This window comes from Cynara cardunculus, assembly GCF_001531365.2.
Source record: "Cynara cardunculus var. scolymus isolate 2C chromosome LG 1, CcrdV1, whole genome shotgun sequence".
Lineage (NCBI taxonomy): Eukaryota > Viridiplantae > Streptophyta > Magnoliopsida > Asterales > Asteraceae > Cynara > Cynara cardunculus.
The window spans coordinates 24814353-24837777 of NC_037528.1; the positions used below are offsets into that span (position 1 = coordinate 24814353).

The following is a 23425-nucleotide window of genomic DNA, read 5'->3' on the forward strand; positions in this document are numbered from 1 at the left end:
GAAGGAAGAAAGTACACTTTCAGATTCGAAGGACTAAGATAGTTCTTCAGATGTTCACGCTGATTTTGCATAAGAAACGATCACAAAGATTTTCAGTGAAAAAGAGTGAGTACCAGTGAATGACAAATGTGACTTTTTATAGCCACTATTGCATTAAATGCTAATGTCCAACTTAAACGCATGTCTTGATCTGATTTGTTGATCAATGCATGCTTGTACTCTTCATTTAAGCATTTGTAGTTGATGTTGACACTTGTTAACCTCTCCCATCGCTATATACCAAAGGAAAAGTAAATGAAGCATGACATTAATAAAAATAGTGTTTTATAATTTACTTTGGCTGACATGCTTCATGCTCTCATACAAGATGAGTGTAGGAAGGGTTGGTGCGCCAAATTTACTAAACAAGTTTGTACTTCAAAATCCGACTTGCCAACAATAATATTTGTCAGACTACTATTTAATTTTATTTTGTATTGATCTTTTCTTTGGCTATATGACAAACCACTTCGATTTTGGTGACGCTCTTGACATCACTTCAACTAGTCTTCAATTTTGTTGAATGTATTTTGTTCTTAGATCAATACAGATAGTTACAATACTTTTAAATATCCTATATTTTTCTATTCCAAAAAATTCAGTTATACTTTTTTAAGGATTAGATTTGGTTGGAAATTTTAAAAAATGCGATAATTGAGTTGGTTGATTCAATCCCCCAAGCTATCCAACTGAACCCATATCCACCCTAATCGATGATAACATGTTATAAAGTAATTATAATCTAATAACTTTTTAGACAGAAATATAAGAAGATATGAAGAGATATTATATTAAATTAGTATATATACTAGAAAATCTTTTATTCAATTACAATTCATAATTAAGTAAAATATTCACCCATTTATATACCTTAATTATATATAAAAATTGCATTTTTAAACAATAAAAATAGAAATGGTTTTTTTTTAATGGAAAAAAATGTAATAATTAACACGTAAGAATTAAAACATGACATTTTGAAAAGTGCTAAAAATCGGAATAATGGAAAAAAACGTTGTTTGACGACAAAGACTTCTCAAAACCAAATTCATCACCGCCCCTTTCGATCTCTTTCTTCACTTTTAGGCTGTTTTCCCTTGTCATTTGGAGAGAGAAAGCTAAACTAGGAGGAGAGGTAGAGTATTTAAACACACCTCTTCTCTCTCTCAATCATATTTCTCTGCATCTTTCTTGCTTACCTGTGTTCCCTCATATTCAATCACCTCCAAACCATAATTAACGCAAAACCCTAAATCAAGAAAGCCAACGACACACTTCAAGGCGACAGATAAGTCGGGTAATCTTGCGATTTTAGTTTTGGTATTTGTATTTCCAATTTGTGATCTTTTCGATATTTCAATGAGGGTTTGTTGAGGGCTGCTTTTAGTCTTGTAATTTTGTGATCAATTGTTTGATTCATCTTGATCGAAAGACGCCCTCCTTGGTTCACCCGATCGTCTTCGATTTTTTTAGGTTTTTTACGCTAAAGGTTGAATCGTTTGATTGATCCCCCATTTGGGTTTTCTTGGTTGGATGCTTGTTTGTTTTTGCCAATTGGGATTTTCTTTTTGATTTTTGTATTCTAATCTGATTTGTGGTGCCAATATCACATTGTTGATTGTTGCAGAAACTTAAAACCCAACCTTGTTTTTTTGTTGGATTTGTGTTCGTCTTTTGGGTAGATTCGTTTGGTGGTATTAGATCACGCTTGTTTTTGATAGATGGCAACATTCATCTTCGTGGTTTAGTGATCAGAATATATAAAAGGTTATTAATATCTGGTGCTTTTTTTCATGGGTTATCTTGTCGTCAATGGTATATGCATAAACACAGCCATAGCTACATCAATATACCTATATTTGTTAATAAACAATACTTTATGTAGCACTACTATCTCCATTTTAATGAAAGTGGTCCTAGCTAGCTGCAATCTGTGTCGGTTTTTGGTAAAGTGTCTTATCAAATTAAGCAATAGGACTCGTTATGTGTTTTTAGTCATTCTAAATGTATGCAACCTCCATAATTCTACAACCTTATAGGCAGCAACATTTTCTTTTATTACTGGAATCATTAACGTGCAGTATATCTTCATTTGTTTGTGGGGGTAAAAGACTTTGTAGATAATAAACTTTCTAGATAACTCTTAATGATACAAGTGTTTTATATAGACAGGCTAGGATGCCCAACAGAATCTGATCTTAATTTTGTAATTCTGAGATGTATGTTAGGCTTCACTAGGTCTTGGAGTGATGTCTTCTAATTGTTTTTGTGGTTCTGCAGGTGCATGCACCTCCTGGATGCTTTGTGCATGTGGGGTAACAGAGAGCTGAAAACGGTCTTTTCTTTCGAGGAACTAATATAGGATGCGGAGGTGGTTGTGCTGTACTTGTCAAGTCGAAGAATCTGTACCATCAAATGACAATGAATTCGTAAAGAATTCAACGGAACATGGGGATGGTACGCCCTTTTATCTACACTGTTTCATGATTTTAGCAATGCTGTCTTTAGTTCTATGAAATTTTAATGTTATTTATCCCCTATCTGATGCATTTTAATCGGTTCTGATTTTAACTTTGAAGGGCTGATACACTGTGACTCGTGAGTTATTATGAATAGTGTGTACCATATTGTACTCGACTACTTTCTCCATACCATCGAAATTGCACTGTTTGACCTGTGATTATTAGTAAAATGTTCTATATGCCCATAAACAATGACGAAATAAGGGAATTTTAGTTGATATCATTATTTATTGGTAAGTATGACAATGCGAAAAAATGGAAATCTTGCAATTCTTGTGGGACATCCTAGAAGAACACCTTCAAATGTTTATAAGGAAGTATAGCATACTAACCAAAAGTGTATGGCTTTGTTGTTGGGTAAGATTTATTGTTTGCCTGTAAGTAAGTATTAAAATAAATGTCATTTATTGATATCCTCATATTTTGGTCGATTAATCATTGCCTCTTGTAGCATTTATAAAGAAAACTTTGATTTTTTCTAGTATCTCGTATAGGTTATTGCGAGTTTCCCCATTTGTAATTAGGCATTTTATCCTAGACTTTAACCAATTTGTTGAGGGTTTTTTTTATTGTGTTGTATGATTGTATCCATGGCTCTCATGAGGGCTTTTGTTATCTCTCTGCTTCTCTTCTTTTTTTTTTCTTTATTCTTTTTGTCACCTATTTTAAAAAATTTATACGACATGGATTATCTAAACATGATCAAGTATAAGGCTATGTCGTTATAACAATTATTAAAAAAACTAGCCAAATACAGTCCTTACGAAGCAAGGACTTTAAGAAAATGATCGAGGTGGGATTGAACAATAATTTAGGGTGTGCCCTAGCACTTGGGTCACGCAATTCTTTTTTATTTGATTCACTAAATATATAATTGCATTAAATGGTGGATATACCTGTGTTTGCATTTGTATACATTGCATATCGAGTGGTCTTAGAATTTTTGATCTAGTCATTTGTGATTACAATACGTGGTCACTATTGGCCATCATGTTAGGAGATTCTTGTCATCATGTTATCAGGTAGATATGTCTCACTCTTTATTTGTTTTTGTCACTTATTTTAAATGGACACAAGAGCAACGTATCTACCTGATAACATATTTGAGGCTAGTTCCATTTGGGTTAGATGGACACAATAGCAATGTATTTTAGGCAGTGTACTTTTTTCCGCCCATTTTACGCAGTGTACTCTTTTTCCCGACCATTTTACGCATTGTACTCTTTTTTTCTTCCATTTTAGGCAACAACTTTGATTTTTTGAAATGACGAAAGTACCTTGCCTGAAATGGACAGAAATCAAAGTATGTTGCTATTTTGTGTAAAATAAGTACGTTGCTTAAAATGAAATTGGTCCAAAGTATATTGCTATTGTTTGTATTTAACCATTCTCATTTTGTTCAATGGTAGTTGTGAATTCTAGTCTCTTTGACCATGTCAAAAAGAACATTTTCATTTTGTGGGTCTTATCTATCTAATGCGAGGAGCAATGAGCATATCATCGTTTTCATTCACTGGATATGAGGAGAAATAGAGATGGGAGCCACAAAATGGAGAATAAATAATGGAAGAAATGGTGTAAATAAATGGAATCTTAAGGTTTACACTGAAAACCACACTATGCTAGTCAAACATTTTCATTACAAACATTGCTTGCATTGATTTGTTTCACGAGGTTTTCCTTATTTGATAATTATTAAGCCCTTTAATAGAATATGTAACGATTGTGAGGCCCAAGGCTCATAGTTCCATTGCTCAATCATGCATGATTTTGTAACAGTTTTTATATACCATGTGATACAGGGCACCAAAAGGGTTCGAAAGGATCTCCTATCAAGTCTGAAGTGCAAAAGGCAGTGCCACCGATGGAAGTGCCTGCACTTTCGTTGGAAGAACTGAAAGAAAAAACTGACGATTTTGGATCAAAGGCGCTGATTGGTGAAGGTTCATATGGAAGAGTTTATTTTGCAACCTTAAATAATGGAAAAAATGTGGCTGTGAAAAAACTTGATGTTTCTACTGAGGCTGAATCGAATAATGAGTTCTTGACTCAGGTATGTCAACAACAGTACAAATTAAAAGACCGGCAATAGTTTATGTTGCCAAAATGGTTCCTTTTTTATGTTTCTATATGTTGTCAAAATGATTCATTTTTTTTGTACTTCTATATGTTGTCAAAACGGTTCTTTTTTCCTTCTGTATGTCATCAAAATGGTTCTTTTTTGTGTGTGTTTTTGTGTAAATAATCTCGGTCCGTTTGTCTTTGAACTGAAGGTTTCCATGTTCTCAACGCTAAAGCATGAGAATCTTATCGAGTTGCTTGGCTACTGTGTCGAAGGAAATGTACGTGTCCTGGCTTATGAATTTGCAACGATGGGATCTCTACACGACATTTTGCATGGTATGTGAACAACTTTTCTTTAATTTTAGAGTCAATGAGTTGCATAAATTATTGCCGCAAGTTTTCAGAACATAGCAAAAAGATAATTGGCCTAGCGGTACCTAAGTTATTGACCCAGCCTCACAGGAGGTCAAGGGTTCAAACCTCACGAAAGATGAGGAGTGTGTGTGGGTATTTGCGGTATATAGATATTATATACTTCAAAAAGAAGTTTTCAAAATATATGTGCACGGACAGGTAGGAAGGGTGTGCAAGGAGCACAACCAGGGCCAGTGCTTGATTGGATGCAACGGGTAAGGATTGCTGTGGATGCAGCAAGGGGACTCGAGTACTTACATGAGAAGTCCCAACTGTCGATAATACACAGAGATATAAGGTCGAGCAATGTGCTCTTATTTGAAGACTTGAAAGCCAAGATTGCCGACTTTAACCTTTCAAATCAGTCACCAGATATGGCCGCTCGTTTGCATTCTACTAGAGTCCTGGGTACCTTTGGCTATCATGCACCAGAGTAACGTCTCTAAACCTTATCTCTTTTAGGTTATTTAATTGCATTTTCTGATAACTCAGAGCACTAAATTGATAGAACCCAAAAGAATTAGATCACCAAAACATTTAGTTGACCCAAGGTTGGCTATGAAGGATTCTTTTTATATATAAAAGGTGTTGCTTTTTAACATATGCTGTGGTATAGTGATGATGACATACAGTTTTGCATGTTTACATATGATTTTTTAATTAAGAGTTCTATTCATCTAAATCTTTTGAATGAAATTCTTTTGTAGATATGCAATGACTGGACAGCTAACACAGAAGAGTGATGTTTATAGCTTTGGGGTTGTTCTGCTTGAGCTTCTAACAGGCCGGAAGCCTGTTGATCACACCATGCCTCGTGGACAGCAGAGTCTTGTCACTTGGGTAAGTTTTGACTAGCACTTATTTTCAAAACCAAACGAACCCCAGTGAATTCCGCAAGGACTAGGTTCTGGGGAGGGTAGGGTATATGCTGACTTTATCTCTATCTCAAATAAGTAGAGAGACTATTTAACAGATAATCATACAGGGTTCGGTTCCAGTGTGAATCAGAGTCATGGTGAGAAGGGTAAGAAGGGATCTCCACCCTTGGATCAATCCTAATTGAAGAGTTCCACTAGATCAACACTAATGAGAAGAACCAGATCAATTCCCTTCTACAGCGCAATTCGTAGGGGGTTGGTTTGAGATTAAAAGTGATCAAGGGTCCAAATCCCTTCTTATACTTCTCAGTTTAATTCCTATTCTCACACAATCCTTCGCGCGCGCACACACACACATATATATATATATATATATTGAATTGTTAGGATGCTATTCATTTACACAATTTACCGTCACTCATAATCACTATCTTTGTTTGTTTCATGTTGCACCATATTAGACGATGAAAATGTTGTAATATTAGATGGTGTAGAGATTTGTAATGATTAATGTTACTTTGTGGTTAAATAGGCTACTCCAAGGCTAAGTGAAGACAAAGTTAAACAATGTGTTGATCCAAAACTCAAGGGAGAATATCCTCCAAAAGCAGTTGCAAAGGTCTCTCTCTCTCTCTCTGTATATATATATATATATATATATATATATATATATATATATAATAGCAAAGTAGTGTTTGGGAAGGTGGTGAAATAATTGTAAATGTGTGGTGTTGATTCAGTTGGCAGCTGTGGCAGCATTGTGTGTGCAGTATGAGTCTGAGTTCAGGCCTAATATGAGCATTGTGGTGAAGGCTCTTCAGCCACTTCTCAAGGCTTCTTCTGCACCAGCACCAGCAGCTGAGGTGTAGAAACGAAAAGAAAGCATGGGTGTGTTCATCTGTAGATTCTATCTCCATCTCTATCTATACACACACACAACACATCTATATATATATATATAAAATATAATATGCATATAACGTATGATTCTTGCGTTTGAGTTTGTGCCGGCTGTTTTTGTTTGCTGAAGTCGGGATAATTATGGATAGAGTGGAATTTGGTTTTGTTTTCTGGTGATTCTTTTGATATTGCATGAGGTTTTCAAGACAGACCTTCATGTCTTTGTTTTTATTCATTTGATTCAACAAATGAGTTGGTTGGTATCTTCAACTTTCTGTCTGCTTTTTTCTTTACGAACCAACATTTTGCTCGATGACCATGAAGACGAAAACATAATTTAATTAATTGAAATAATCATTTCTTCACGTGATTGATGGAAAATGAATGAGACATGATTTTATGTGGTTCGAGGACACGAGAATTTGAGTCCATATTATGTGGGCATTCTAGTCACAGTAAATTCCTTTATCGTAGTCTTTTTGGCTTTTGATAATTTGGTTATTAGTGTTTGTGACACAGAGAGTTGATAGTTGTATTTACTTATTTTTTATTGTGGTCTATGTTTGATCTTTTATACATATATATATTATATATATATATATATATATATATATATATATATAGGGGCAGGTTTAAATGAAAACCATGCAATTTTAAGAAATCATGTAAACCAAGTTCGACCAATAGAAAAATTCCATTTTTTTTAATTAAATTTAATCAATAAGGGTATTTTGGTCATTTTCTATATTTTTATGATAAATAAGGTAGTTATTAATAAATATTAACTAAGGAAATTTAATAATGGAAATTTCTTGAATGGTAACATATTAAAAATTTTAATATATTATAATATTAAAAACTTGATTTGAATGGGGCATTCATAATAAAAATGTTTCATAATGAAACTGTTTCATATGGAACGTTCATAGGGGGCGAACTTCATTCCTAAAGTTCATGAAACTGTTTCATATGGGGCAAATTTCATGAAAATGTTCATAATGATGAAGCATGTTCATAATCTAATACTCTAGGCATATTGTCCAAATTAATACTTTAGGCATATTATCCACTTTAATGAAAAGGTTTCATGAAACTGTTTCATAATGAAAAGGTTCATAATGATGAATCATGTTCATATAAGTGGAATAAGGAAAATGAACTATTGATGCAACGGTTTCATCAAACGTTTCAAAACAGTTGAAAAATCGAAATAATATAATTTCTCTATTTCCTAATGAAAATATTGTAATGAATAGTTTCATAAACAAAGTTCAAAAAACAATGGTCATGAAACTGTTTCAATGTGAAAAAGTTCCATTGTAAAATGGTTTATTTGCTCCGTCTATGTATATTATACGTGTTAAAAATATAGGTGCTTTGTGATTGAAGTTTCATGGTTATCCTTGTTGCTTTGTGATTGAATGTACATCTAGGTTCATGATGATCCATATTGCTTTGTGATTGAAGTTGATCTGTTTAGTTGGTAGGATGAAAATGAAACGGGTGCGTAATGTATTGTGTTCTTTAATGAAATAAATATATGATGAAACGGGTGCATATTATATTTTGTTCTTTATGGAATTAATGTTAATGTGAAAAGATTTCATTATAAAATGGTTCATTGATGTTATATTAATGTTAATTTTTGTTTATGGAATTAATGTTATATTGATGTTAACTTTTGTTTACCAATTTGCCCTTATCATTGAAATAAAATATTTTTTTTAATATTTTTTATTTTTTAATTTCCTAAAATAAAGTAACTAATCTTAGCCATTGATCAAGAAAATAGACGGATGAGATTGGTTTACACGGTTTACACAAATGGGGCAAGTTTTTATTTGAACGCTCATATATATATATATATATATATATATATATATATATATATATATATATATATGGGCACGTTCAAATGAAAACCGTGTATTTTTAAGAAACTGTGTAAACAATTTCGATCAATAGGAAAATTCCATTTTTTTCTAATTAAAATTAATCAATAAGGGTATTTCAGTCATTTGCAATATTTTTTATTAAATATGGAAGTTATTAATAAATCTTAATTAAGGGAACATAATAAATGAAATTATATAAATGGTAACATTTAAATATTTAATTATATTATAATATTAAAAATTTGAATTTCATATATTGTAATCTTTAAGAATCAGCAAACGGGTCTTGATGAAACAATTGAAGTGTATAATGAAATYATCAAATCGTAGATGAACAAAAAAAAATCCAGAAATGAAACARGYTTCATGAACGTGAAACTGGTTCATGTTGCAAATAAATTATGTGAACCGAAACATTTTCATGGTGAACATGTTGCATTGATTGTGTAGTTGATCCATTTAGTTGGTGAAGAGGAAAATGAAACCGGTGCATTTTGTATTTGATGCGTCATGAATAAGTGCATGATGAAACGAGGAAATTATTTTAATCTGCTACAGAATCTTGAAGATTGGAAGGCTTAAAGGAATGAATCCATCAAATCAGTGGTGAAATAAGAAAATTACTGTACATGTAGGTTTCATGAAAGTGAAACTGGTTCATGGCGTTCTTGAGCATGACTAGTGAAACGGTTGCATAATGTATTTGGTTCGTCATAGAATAATTGAATGATGAAACGGGTACATGAAGAAACTGCTACAGAATCTTGAAGATTGTAATAAGTTTTAGAATCTTTAAGATTGCAAGGCTTAAAGGAATTAATGCATCAAACCAGGAACGAAAGGAAGAAAATAATTTTGCATGAAAAAAGATTCATGAAAGTAAACTAATCTTGAAAGAAAATAATTTTGCATGAAAAAAGATTCATGAAAGATCGAGTAGGATGTTACCAAATATTAAATTTTGTTTACCATTTATGCTCTTACTGTTGAAATAAAATAAATTTTTAATACACATTTTTATTTAATTTTCTAAAATAAAGTAAGCTAATTTTGGTCATTGATCAAGAAAATGGATGGATGAGATTGGTTTACACAAATGGAGTCGGTTTTTATTTGAACGCTCCTCTATATATATATATATGTATATGTATATGTATATGTATATGTATATGTATATGTATATGTATATGTATATGTATATGTATATGTATATGTATATGTAAGGGTGGTTCAATTTACAACCCCTTTAAAACTTACAACCCTTACGACCAAAATCTTAGCTATTAATTTCATGATCGATGGTTACAATAGATGTGGTCCTAATATTTTCAATTTAAAAAAATAAAAAATAAAAAATAAAATTAACCGTTTATCATTAATCCAATGGTTACTAGGGGTTGCAAAAGTTGTAAGATCTTGTGCTTCATGGTTTTATTATGTGTATTTATGGTTGGAATTGAAAAAGTCTCGGGTACATAATTGTTCATCTTCCACAACGATGGAGTACTCTTGTACCTCACAAAACCCTCCAAATTGTAAATTTGCATCTGCATTCACCTTTGGAAGATTGAAATCATAGGTTGTAGAAACATTGTCATATCAATTAAGATATTCTGAACTTGGTCAAGACTTTTGCATTGTCACCTATAATCTTCAGAAAATGAGTCATAGTATTGGTCAAGTCCGGAATGCCTCTAGGCTCTAATAAAATTAATATCGTTGCAAACAACCTCCTAATAACACTAGGAAACTAAGGCTTCAACAAGACATTGAGATAAAAGTTATTGTCAGTCTCTATTAACCCCCTCCCAAGAGTTGTTTTACAAAGTGTCAGATGTAACAAGCCATTGACATTGTATAGATCTTCAAAACAAGTAGGCTTACTAATATGAGACAAATTTATGTTTAGGTAGTACTACTCTCCTTCAACTGGAATAACATAAATCAGTCTTCTTTTCATTGATCCTTGTCTCTGAGGATTCCAACGTGTGCTCGGGTTCCACGTATAGTGTTTCGAAAAATCCATGTACAAATATTATCTCACACTCCCGTCTACTCTCTCTCTCTCTCTCTCTCTCTCTTTAACAAGAATATCTGTCATTAAATCATCATCTTTGAATCTAACAATCTACCTATTAGGGAGATGGAGTTGCAAAACCATCACATAGGGTGGTTTTAAGAAAGCGTGAAGCTAAAAATGTCATATTGCCTGGAGATGGGAGATATAATGCGTGCATTGAAACTTCTTAATCTTGTTATAACTACCCCTCTTTCCTCTTGATTAATATGAACAACTTGTTTGTCATAACCCTTGTAAAAAATACTTGAACACATATGTATGTTATACTCAACAAGCCTGAACACTGATATGACAGTTGAACATCATTAGCAACTTTGGGTTATACGGGACCACCCATCTATTATCAAGGGTATTGTCACATACATTTACATATATTCCATTATTTCTCTGCCGATACAATGGATATGAGTCATCAACCTATGTCGTCTTGTCATTGAATTGCCTAGGATATCTAGATCGACATTTTTTTGGTTCACCTTGCATGCAAGGACTGAACGGTCGTGAATGATCACAAGGATCATGCATCATGTGTTAGACGACCAGCTGGTGCATTTGGGGATACTTTGTGAGATCTGGAATTTCAGCCCTCACGATCTTGTCGTAAGGATCTAGATTGGTCATCTTGTGCTCAGGTTTCATTACGGAAATGTGCATGTGGCAAATAACGCTTTTGAAACTCGATGACATAAACATAAGCACCGACAACATCGAGGATGTGCTTCTTGAAGAGTTGCTTCTTCATATCCTCTTGGCAAGAAAAACTCTTGTAACAAGGTCTAGTCGATCTTGTGCAGTCTGACCCACAAAAGCTCTCTAACAATTTCAGGCCATTATGAATTGCACGTCATTCTAAGGAATATATCAGGCTCACCGTCATCTTGAACCAAAGTCATGGCATCCATAAATCGTCGTCGCATATCACGTGGTCCTCTTATGAAACTTGCACACAACACAATTGGTTGTCCAACTCTACTTGGTTGAACCTCACCGACATTCATGTAATCCACAACACCTTAGTATAAATTTGTTTTTATCTTGGCTTAGTTATTTCACATAAATCCAAACGTGAAGTCTCAATCCTTCTGTAGACATCAACCATGAACTGTTGTAACAATCTTCCCCCCAGTAGAATTATATGATCATTCGAATGAATCTGGAACTTGTAACAATAATATTCCCGCATAGATACCTTCCTTCCCCTTCTTATATTAGCTTATGTGTAATATATATATATATATATATATATATATATATATATAACGAGAGAAAAAATATAAATTGATGGCATTTATGTTTAAAATGTAAAAAAATCTGAAGATACCTCTCAAATCTTCCTCGATGTTTTCTTCGCATTAACAATTTGATTGGTGCAAACTCCACGCCTAAATATATAAGAATGCCATCCAGACTCACCGTTGGGAAAGAACAAAAGATAAGACAATGAGTTGTAACAACCGAAGTAAGATTGAATATGTTCACTGTAGTTAGACCTTCCATACACAACAGTACTTCTTTTGTATGTAGTTATGTTGTCATAGCCTTCAACGCCAGCAACCTGCCATAATTATAATTAGTTAGTGTATAATATCTTGGAATACGAGAGCCATAAACTCAGCGGAAAATAAACGTATTCCTCCAAGAATCCATACGAAATGGAGTCGGATGGGTGCTTCAAAATTTTACCAGAACGAGCAACAATACTTTGGTGTTGTATTAATGGTATACTTGTGTAATATTCATGATGACTACCATTTTATGTTCACGTATATACAATAACTCTTCAGTATTCATACATCAATATGATATTGATCATTAATATACATTTTTACTATAACATCCATCATGAATATTCATATACATTCACGTGTATACAACAACTCATCAATATTTATACAACAGTATGATGTTCTTCATGAATATATATTTTCACTATAACATTCATCATGCGTTTTCATGTACGTTCATGTGTACACAACAATTTTTTAGTATTCATACATCAGTATGATATTTATCATAAATATTAATTTTCACAATGACATTCATCATGCATCAATACTGTTCATCTTGATTATGTTATAGTTTCAACATTACGTACTTTAGTTTTTCTTTTTCTTTTTTTTCTTTGTTGGGTTCTCGATCCATCTCGATAAGCTGAAAGTAGTAGGTTATGGTTTTACACACACAAGCACATAATAAATCAATTAATAGGTTCTCGGTGGAAAATAAATGTGGTGAGTTATGGTTTTCTACACACACTAAATCAATGGATGGGTCCTCGATAGATTCTCGATGGGTGTGTGGTTTACGGTTATAAAGAACGTGGTGTCTGGTTACGGATTTACGACGTCGAAGAAGGTGTTTTTGGGTCAGGGGCGAACCAACACTCTGCTTCGTTCCTCTGTCGTAATGTAAAAAAATTAGGGTTATAAAAGGTGTCACCGTATATATTTTGAAACTACATTGATAACACAAATTTTTTAATAGAGTTGGTTTTCATGGCTATTCTCTTATAGTTCAAATCATGTTTCTTTCATTTCTTTAATTTTTAACTTTTAGTTTCAAATATGATGCTTCCGAGAAAAAGAAGTTTGCAATAAAAAACTCGAACACAGTACCTCATATACGAAAAACGAAGAACTAACCAACAAACCAATGATGATTTTTATAAAAATATTCATTTTTATAGTCAAAGGGTACCCACCACTTGAAAAAAATTCCTAAGTCCATCTCCATACTTCGAGTTAGAAGAAAATGTGATGTCGAGTTACAAACTTACAAGGTTAAAGGTTGGTGTATGTTCTTCTAACGGTAGATGCTCTAATCCTTCAACATTATCTACGATTTTATGTTAAAAACCTACAACATGGACCGTTTAGGATTGCTTATTTGAAACAACTTATGTTTTTCTACAAAAACACTTATCAACTTATTATAAATCAGAAGGGTTTAACTTTTTCAAAAACTTCTTATTGCCGGTTTGACACCAGTATAAATTGTTTATCCAAACACTCAAAAGTACTTATTATCAGTGTCACACCGAAATAAGTCAATAAATTGTTTTTATAACCAATCTCAAACACCCCTAAGGCTTGAATTTTGGTTTGCAAGATTGGTTTTGCACTAGTTCATCTCTAGTGTAGAAGCGTGAACATGGAGCCAAAACATATTAAACGAAACTATATGGACGATTGTATATGAAGGGTATGATATGTACAGACATAACTCTACCTCAATTCACCAAACCGCTTGTGTAAAGATTTACGTTCATAAAAAAAACGAATAAAAGTGTGTAACCAATATATACCGATATATTCTCTTTATAACATCGATGTCTGTAGTTCATAAAACACCAAAATTCACAAACTACATAGAACACGCCATACAGACAAGTCTGAATTTGAATCTATAAACAGAGGAGCGACACAGAAACCATCCCACAAATGTAACGAGCTTTCACGCTATTATAGCTTTGGAGTTGCAAATCTCACAGCAAACACCTTTTATAACGATCCCATGGCGTTAAAACACACTTACCTTGAAGATGCTTGGGTAGGAGCCGATGGATTGAACGGTTCTTGCTCGGCACAAGTCAGCACATCATGGGGTCCACCTTCCTCACGGCCAACACCCATCAAATCAAGATAATACAGGTAATGGGAGACGATGGCGTTCATATCATCATTGTCCCCTTTCCCACAAGTGCGATCACCATAAAGGACATTCATGGTGGTACCGAATCCTGGGAATCTCTTGGCTGAAGTATCGTTTTTGGTGGGTTTCCAGGTGCCCACAAGTGCCTCATGGGCCGAGGGCTGACCCTTCTTCATCGGGGTTAACCACCTGTAAATTGCAGCCTGGAAGGCCAAGGTGGCATTCTGCTCGATGTATTCAGGGTGATTCAAAAGGTCTACTTTCAGGGCTTCACCGATTTTACCATAGTTGTATTGCCTGAAACAACGCAAACAAGAACCGTCCGTTAGAATACTTCCTAACCATTCTGTATGTGCATTTGGTATGCAGATGGGTAAGGACATGGGCCTGGACAGAACAAACGTGTAGATAGGCGGGTGAAAGAATTCTTGAATATTTTAATTTGACACGGGTAATTTATTAATTTACCAATTTTATATCATTTCCTTCATTTTTGTTTCATCTATCTCGGAAGGACAGAGAAATGCATTTTTATGCACTCATGTCATGTGATCATGTCCTGTCCCAGCATGATGTCACATAAAAAATGAGAAGTTTTTATGTTGTACCGTTCAGCATACCAAACGCACCCAACACTTAAGGGAAATTTGATTGATACCAATAGATGGGCAAAGCACCGCGGCCATAGTATCCAGCTCCAGGGGCACAAGGGTAAGTGTACTTGTAATAATCATCACAATAATCTTGGCTTGGACTCATTTCTTTGTTGTAGCATAATCCCCATGCTGTCGGTCCTCCGGTTGCCACTCCATACCCACCTTTTTCAACCAATCAACTTAATATTAACTTACCAACAATAAACTATAGATTGCTATAATCTAATAGCATAAGTTCTCAAATATCATGACACACTACAACGTCTGAAAGAATGTTTATTTCAAAAGTGTCCTAAAAATTTGTTAAAACGTCAATAAGCAATCATTTAAGTGCTGTAAAGGGATCTATACGCTAAACCGCTTCTTATTTTGAACCAACGAGCTTCCATTGATCAAACTTCAATTCCAAATCTTGGATTTCCAGATCTAATCAGTGGCTAACAAGATTTCTCATAATCAAATAACAGAAGTAAATCATGGAGATCAAGAACTTACAAGAAGTTTGGCTGCCAACATGGCCAAGAAATGCTGCAACCTCCTTCATCTGAGTAGTCTTGTTGCCGGTTGTACCAAATCCATGGGGCTGATAAAGGGCAGAGGCTGTGATAAAAGACTTGTAATCCCAGAAACCGGCGGCATGAGCCACCGGAGAATTTCTCTTTGCAAACAGTTCTTCAAACTGGTAGGTGTCGAAATAGTCGGAAATTGTAAGGTTACAACAATATTCCGACCAGCCTTTACATTCCCAGCCTTTATCACATACTTTCTTCCCCTTCACCTTCTTCACCAATACTGGCACAGAAGAATCAGCATTGGCGATCGAAAGGATTACAAACAGCATACCTATTACCAGAAGGCATATCTTTTTTGCCTCCATTTTCATCTTGTGCTGCAAAAGAACAGAACATCCAGAAACAAAACTAAGGATTGCAGTAGGTTAATTGGAAAATAACACAGAATTAGGCGACACCCAGATGGTGTACATAAAACAAAGCCAAAAACAGCAAATACCCAGTAATTAAACGACCCCATTTGGGGGTTTTCAGTGAATATGATTGAAATTTCATAAAAATTAGAGACACCCAGATGCTAAAATGCACAGATTGTAAAGATAAATTTATTCTTTATCTGGTATTTTAGTAGAAAGTGCTTTCAAGAAGCTTAAATACATCAATGCGAGATACCCAGATAGTGAAAATAGTATAATACCCAGAAATAATTCTTGTTCCGTTAGGGTTTCAGAGGGAGGAAGAGAGAAACACAAGAACTCAGATACTCTGGAAAGAACAGAGGGTTATTTGTAATATAAAGAAGAACTAAAACAGAAGGAAAACGAATGCGTAACTCACTGCGATGTAATGTCGCTTGCTTGATGGAGATTACGATTGAGTTTGTGGGAAGTTCTTGGTTGCGATTTTCGTTTGGCTACAAAGCAAGGAAGGTAGAGAGGGTATTTGTGTTAGGTGAAGTACCTCGATCGATAGAGATTTTGAAATGGAGGGTGGAGATTGATCGATTGGAATCGGGTTGGGTGTAGGAAATGAATCATGAAAGCTGATGGATGTTAAAAAGAGAATTAAACATGAAGCAAATATTTCAGTAGCTTTGAAGACGATGATGGACCCCCACACACAACCACAAAGACAAGACGCTGCCGACACCTCACCTTCCTTTTTGTTTTCTAGAACTCTCGGTGACTCGTTCCCTGAGTTTGATTTGAAACTCAGTTCGAGTTGGGTTATTTTTACACCTCAGATTGAGTTGGTTGTATTTTAAAAGGTCACGTCACCGACACTCTTTCACTGGGGCATGCCATCATTTAGGAAAAAAATATTTTTTTAATTTAATTAAAATTTCAAGTGACGTTTTAATAGTTTATTGTCATATTTTCAATTATAATTTTTATTAATATTAATTATTATTTATTATTTATTACTATTAATTATAAATAAATATTAATAAAATTTAAACATTATTAATATAATAAATATTAATTATTTATTAATTATATATCGTTTATTAATATCATTTATTAATTATTTATGATAATTATTAATTATATCAATTACTTTTAGATTATTATTACTTTAATTACTATTGAATATATTTGGTTAATTTAATTACTATTGAATATATTTGGTTAATATTGCACTACTACTTCATGATTATTGTTATATGTGTAATAACCACAGGTCCTATATTTGCATACACTCATGTAATTATGTATTTTATATAACAAGAAATACAACTTTACACATTCGATCCCAAAAGAACCTATCAAATATTTTCTTCAACCAAAATATCTAAACAAAACTTGAACTTATAAGCAACATGCAGGTACAAGTTATAGCATATTATCCCAAATATTCACATGCAGGCAATCATATAATCTCTTCATAAATTCCTTTTCCTTTAACATCTGGTTACCTGAACTGTAATGCACCATTTAAAACATAAAAAATAAGGGTTAGACCGAAAGGTCTAGTAAGTGAATTCTCTCAGTGCATGTTATTACAGTGTGAATAATCACCAAACATATTTATAAACTCATATTTATAATAATAACAAGTATACAACCTTTTGATATAACAAACTTCTTTTGTCATATCTAAAAGATGAGACATTACCAATTTATCGCATCAAGTAACCTAATAATTCATTTAACACATTCTGATATAACTTATTGCATCAAATAGAACAAAATGTTAATGAATTCAGTTTTGACCTCAATGTTAGAATTATAGTGGATGTCCCGCCACTTATTGCAGTTAACCTGCCAACTATCGCGAATGCCCCGCTACTTATTGCAGTTAACCTGCCAACTATCATGGATGCCACGCCATCTATCGACTATCGCAGATAACCTGCCAACTATCGCGGTTAACCCGCCAACTATCATGGATGTCCCACCATCTATCGTGGATGCCTCTTCATCTATCGCAGTTAACCTGCCAACTATTGCGGATGCCCCGCCATCTATCGTTGCTTAACCAGATTTAAACGATGCACAAACACAATGGTCAAAGCTTGGAACACCCTCATCGAACAAGGCTTGGGCGATGAGCACACTATCCGCCCAAGGCCTGAGCGATGAAAAGTCTATCCGGGCAAAGGCTTGGGCAATGAACATCCCCTCATCTCCCAAAGCTTGAGAGATGAGCACCCTTTAACGGACATATTTTTAATTCAAATACATCACATAATTTCATGTATCAAAGTAAAATTTGTGAAACGTAATAACACGCATTTTACAAAAGTTTTGTAAAAACTCAACTCGTTCGATATCTCACCGAATCTTTATCTGAATCTTTCATTCTTCTTTGAATGAAAACCACTAGACCCCCCCGCCCCCTCACCTTTTGATCTCTCACATTCCATCAACCATAAGCTTTTTACCCCTGAACCTTCCATCATTATTTATTTCAAAACCCAATCAACAAATGTAAAACCGAACATTACAATCTGTAATTTATTGATCCTTTATTTTTCTTATTGGTTAGGATTTGTTTCATGATTTTGTGCTTAATTAATAAAATTCCTTTTGTGAGATGCATTTATTCAATTCTTTTGTGCCCATCATTTCTATAAACTCTTAATTATAAGACATTTATTTTTAGGCATAGGAATGGGACTGTGACTTTAATTCCCGTCTCCATCGAGAAATGGGGATCCTTGACGGGGAAATGATAATTTTCTTTCCGTTTATGTAAGCTATTCTAAATCAAATATATGAGACATCAAATATGTAATATATCATACATGCTTAAATCTTATATATTTTCAATAAACCTAAAATTTAAAGAAATCTAATTTAATACAAAAAATATCATAACATCATAATTCATATCATAGTTAATAATCTAAAACCAAGAGAAATTCAATTTAATAAGAAAAAAACCTTGACATCATACATACCAAAACCTATTGTGTAATACCCAAAACCATATCGAGTAATAATTAAACAATATTGCATAATTATATTTTGACTTGACATCCAAAATATTACATACTAACATCCAAAAAGAATAACAACTTTAAATTCTAAACCTAGTTAGAAAATTATAAATTATGAATTACCATTTTAGTTGAAACTAATAATATATATTTATTTATTTATTAATATATAATGTCCCTCCCCGTCCTCATCCCCATCCCATCCCCAGTTTGAGACAGATGGAGATTCCCATTCCCATCCTCGGTTTAACGGAGAATCCCCATCCCTGACCGTACGGGTGGACCGGGGACCGACTTATTTTTGCAGACCAATGAAAAAAATTAAATCTTTGCATCCATCTACATTAGATGCAACAAAATCTCATATAAGTGTGTAACCAACCATTTAGATACTTATAAATAGCATGATACTATTCTGTTAAATAACATTTTAAGATGGAGAAAACAGAAAACCTGAGGTGTCATACATCATCCATCTCAAGGTTCTTGAGCATAACTCATCAGCTGCAATGCAACTAACATCATAACCTAAACTCAAGCATATATTCAAACTTCTAATTCATCATCATCACATCATCATCATCATCATCATCATCATTGATCATCATCATTATCATCATCATCATCATCATCAACATGATTTCTTAAAAACTAACTCCGTATGTTTTCTTGTTGATCACCAATGCTTCCGCCTGACATTGCCTGCAACATAAAACAGATCTTTCTTTAACAGATGTTCTTTTTTCTTGATCCATCAAATTCCTGCTGATTTTTGGTTCACAAAATCCATCTACCTATTATTACCAAAGGGTATTTTCGATATTTAACAAATCATCAAAAGTAATCAAATTTTGCATTTATTATATAAGGGGAGTACATATTACTCCATCCGTCCGTCCCAAACTACGTATACAAATTTCTATTTTAGTTTGTCTAAAAATAAGTGTCCACTTTCAAAAGTAACCGCCTACTTTCCAATTATACCCATAACTAAGACATGCAGAAATTCATTATTTCTTCTTATCAAGGGTAAAATTGGCATTTAGTTAAAATTAAAAAGTGTAATAACTACACATTTCTAAGACCATGTGCCTTTTTTTATTGTGGATGTTTATTTTGGACGGAGGAGTTCATAACTTTGAAGATGTGGAAGTGATTGAACTTACCAAACCTAAAGCTTCAACAAGACTTCTGCGGTTCTCTTCACTGGACACACCCATCAGCATCCTAAGCAAATACTCTCTTTGTTCCAATTTCAAATGTTTTTCCAGGCCACGAGCTACCATCTCCATCTCAGGCTGCACATAGTTGTAACTAATAATTATTTCACCTCCATTTCTCCGTACGCAAATGTAGCAATCACAGAGGGTTGCCCACCAACCAACGATCCATCCAAAACCATTCTTCGAAATATGATCCCAGATTACACGACATGCGCCATTTGAGAACCCAAAAAATGGCATCATTTGGCGCAAACAATTTAGCTAAATAACAAATGTACCAACCCACAGAAACATGCTCTTAAGTTGGAATCATTGTTGGTGAGGCAATGTTTTTATTTGATCTATGTCAAAAACTGGAATCACCAAAAAGGAGAATGAATCCCCAAAGCTTACTTTGTGACCAAAAAACTTACCGAGCCTTCTTCTGGCGGAAATATCCTGTGAATCAGACACAACTTTGATAATTCCCCTGCTGCTTCAATATGCTTACCTTGCATTTCCAGAGCCTGAAAAATTAGATGGTATCTGGAACAATGTCAATGTGTCAAGAGGCCAAAGTCAAAGAAACAAAACATCAATTATCCTTAATCACATCTTCAAAGGCTTGGTGTATATAACGGCCACCAGGGGCGGATTCAGTAATAGCCTAGAGGGTGCCTGTGCCCCCGCTCTATCATCCCAACGCAATGGACAATAAATTAGGGGTCTTAAAGGTGCAACCGTTTTAATTTGTTGCTACTACCCTGAGTTAACAAAAAGTGGTTGGAGTGTACCGGTAGTGTCATTACATTACAGGTTGCAAGTTCAAATCCCACTGGCTCTTTTTTTAATTTTTTGGCAACAACAACAGAAAAGAAGGAATACCATACTTCTTATAATTAATATTTGTTTATTTTATATTATGTTAATCATATCAAGCCCCTGGTTGGAAATTTTTCTGGATCCTCCTCTCATGGCCACCAGAAATACCATTCTTATGCTTACATTTGGTCCTTAATTGGTCTTCATGTAGCAACTTACTAGTTTGTGCAGGGAGAAGTATAATATACAACAACAAAAATTTGTAATCTATATGTAAGAAGAAAAAAACACCCATGTAAAAGGCATACTATATAACTCACCCAAGCCTGTAGGAGCCATGAGCGAGTTCGTGCAGCAACAGCTGCAGCCACCATTCTAGCAGCACGAATGCTTTCAAGACCTATGTTATCAGCAAGCCCAGCGATGAATTCCCGTGCATCCTCACCATCAATCTGAACTATCGTAGAATGGCTTGCTATTCTGCAAACATTAGCTTGTTAAAAAGCAGAGCAAAAGAATGAATACTTGAAGACGAAATGAAAAATATGTACCTGCCACAAGTGTTTAAAGTGAAGTCGACAGATGCACGATAAATTGAATCTCGTGAATTAGGGGTGTCAATGGACACTCTCACTCCAGACATCCTGCATATTCGACGCAACTGCTCACCAGATAGGCAAAGGAGAACCCAATTGATCATCACACAGTCAACCAAGAAGAAAGAGTAATGCAAAGAATAGAGGTCCAATCTTCAGAAAGATAACATGAAAAGCAATACAATTTCAATTTTGGTGTTTAGAATGTTTTACTACCTCCAATCCATGAATTTTTGGGATATGTTGCGAATATTGCATAAACCCCCGGTATATCCCACCGGAGTGGAGGTAGGGTCAGGGGTAAGATGCAAGCAAACCTAGCCTCTACCCCAAAGAGTAGAGTGGAAAATATTGCATCATTTGCCTTTTTTACTACTTTGGCCATCATTATTAAAGAATTAATGATATCAATGTAGGCTCACAAGATTTCATTGTTTTCTAATTATTTCAAGACGACCTACGAACCACCCAAGAGAGTTAAACTTTTGCCTCACACACATTATAGCGCCCCCAATACTTTAGTAAGCTATGGACAAGTGTTTAAGATTCAAATCAAGAGCCTCTAGGTTGTACTCGGCAAGTCCCAACCACCGTAGCAAGACTAGTTGGGTTTTTTTCACAATTGAAGTGTATTTAAGACGATAGACACCTTCCTTAAACTACTTGCTAGTCAAATATTGCAATTTTCATGGGAACGAACTAGTGTATTTGCCTCATTGCTAGGTCCATTTCTGTGAAGAGAAGGGACATTTTTGTGACAAATGTTGTAGATGAAGGTGGTACTAAAGATGGTTATCGAATTACGACTTTTCACTCTTAATCACTACTTCATATCCCTCCAAATCATCCATTCCTCGCATTCTGGTTCTGGATATATGAAATCTTACTCTTATATCAATTAGGTGATCATGATCTATCCCACCAAGGAGCTAAACAGCAACAATTTGTCAACTGCTGGATAAAGAGCAAAAATGCACCAGAGAAATCCTATCTAGTTTAGCTCACATAAGTTGTACATCGAAATTGAGAAGTTATGATCAGAAGAATGACAACACAAGTAGCAATCAAAACTTAATTCGCATAGATTTCAAAAAAGAAACATACAAAAGTAGACATAGGAAGGCATAAAGATTTAGTATTCAATAAAGAAGCTAAAATCAAGATATACACTTAAGATTAAAGGAATGTACTTACTAAGATTATATCATCCTCCTGTATATCTTTTCCACTCGTTCTATAGTCCATGATTGCTGGAAATCAAGTTGAGGAAGATGTAATTTGATGAAGGAAATCAACAACAATCATGGAATCTTGAGAAATAGTGTTGTTACCCTACGCCAAAAGCAATTCTATAACATATCCAGGGACCCTGACACAAATAAACGCCTCACAAGTTCGATTTGGATAATAAATTACAACACAATACATGCCTACCACTTTTAAAAAATGCAATATGATAAGGTTGTCCCAACACTACAGTGAGCATGCTACATGAATTGGCTATTTATTCCCCTGTCATACCCTAAACAATAACTTTACCAACAAGAAGTGAATATGCAATCTTACTTTATTTTCTTTACATATGAAACGACCTTCTCCGATTAGCTTGTATTACTGTAATTGTCATGACCACCCCAACTCTGAATGTTTTTATCCGTATCATTTCTAATCGGGTTGCCTTCCCAGGTCTTGCCGGTGTTGCCTGTAGGTCGTGATGTGCCTTGAGATGGCCGTCTCCTGCCCCCCCCCCCC

At 34.4% G+C, this 23425-nt stretch overlaps 3 protein-coding genes across 6 annotated transcripts in view; 1 reads left to right on the forward strand and 2 right to left on the reverse strand.

Annotated features, from left to right (window-relative positions):
* Positions 1–1161: 1161 nt before the first annotated feature.
* LOC112516907 (PTI1-like tyrosine-protein kinase 1) lies at positions 1162–7092 on the forward strand. The gene is made up of 8 exons (XM_025124161.1): positions 1162–1336; positions 2320–2496; positions 4364–4614; positions 4835–4961; positions 5199–5472; positions 5747–5879; positions 6450–6536; positions 6658–7092. Exons 2-8 carry the CDS (start codon positions 2403–2405, stop codon positions 6784–6786), a joined length of 1095 nt encoding a protein of 364 aa, XP_024979929.1. The 5' UTR covers positions 1162–1336; positions 2320–2402; the 3' UTR covers positions 6787–7092.
* A 6987-nt stretch (positions 7093–14079) lies between these two features.
* LOC112524545 (chitinase-like protein 2) lies at positions 14080–16686 on the reverse strand. Of its 3 annotated transcripts, XM_025134418.1 has the most exons (5): positions 16449–16684; positions 16309–16376; positions 15595–15988; positions 15102–15261; positions 14080–14740 (listed from the first exon to the last, which is right to left on the reverse strand). In XM_025134418.1, the coding sequence occupies exons 3-5, from the start codon at positions 15980–15982 to the stop codon at positions 14323–14325; spliced, it is 966 nt and encodes a 321-aa protein (XP_024990186.1). In that variant the 5' UTR covers positions 15983–15988; positions 16309–16376; positions 16449–16684; the 3' UTR covers positions 14080–14322. The 3 variants fall into 3 exon arrangements, with proteins under 3 accessions (XP_024990186.1, XP_024990196.1, XP_024990178.1); XM_025134428.1 differs by lacking the exon at positions 16309–16376 and having other exon boundaries at positions 16445–16686; XM_025134410.1 differs by lacking the exon at positions 16309–16376.
* Positions 16687–19397: 2711 nt separating this feature from the next.
* Positions 19398–23425, reverse strand: part of LOC112526727 — a 6753-nt gene continuing 2725 nt past the window's right edge. Inside the window, exons 2-7 of one of the 2 annotated variants that reach the window (XM_025137133.1) lie at positions 22868–22923; positions 21629–21738; positions 21398–21557; positions 20690–20782; positions 20220–20351; positions 19398–19755 (exon numbers count right to left, since the gene is read on the reverse strand). In XM_025137133.1, coding sequence (XP_024992901.1) covers positions 19705–19755; positions 20220–20351; positions 20690–20782; positions 21398–21557; positions 21629–21738; positions 22868–22923 — 602 coding nt within the window. In that variant the 3' untranslated portion in view covers positions 19398–19704. Of the gene's footprint in view, positions 19756–20219; positions 20352–20689; positions 20802–21397; positions 21558–21628; positions 21739–22867; positions 22924–23425 lie in introns of those variants that run through there. The other variant, XR_003070640.1, reaches the window with a different exon arrangement.

Bases quoted from the DNA above. Each gene is read 5' to 3' on its own strand.
- LOC112516907 (XM_025124161.1), top strand. From the start codon at position 2,403: ATGCGGAGGTGGTTGTGCTGTACTTGTCAAGTCGAAGAATCTGTACCA. The intron at 4,615-4,834 runs GTATGTCAACAA...TTTGAACTGAAG, and splicing joins ATAATGAGTTCTTGACTCAG to GTTTCCATGTTCTCAACGCT. The intron at 5,473-5,746 runs GTAACGTCTCTA...ATTCTTTTGTAG, and splicing joins TTTGGCTATCATGCACCAGA to ATATGCAATGACTGGACAGC.
- LOC112524545 (XM_025134428.1), bottom strand. From the start codon at position 15,982: ATGAAAATGGAGGCAAAAAAGATATGCCTTCTGGTAATAGGTATGCTG. The intron at 15,262-15,594 runs GTAAGTTCTTGA...TGGTTGAAAAAG, and splicing joins TGTTGGCAGCCAAACTTCTT to GTGGGTATGGAGTGGCAACC. The intron at 14,741-15,101 runs GTATCAATCAAA...GCGTTGTTTCAG, and splicing joins GGTGCTTTGCCCATCTATTG to GCAATACAACTATGGTAAAA.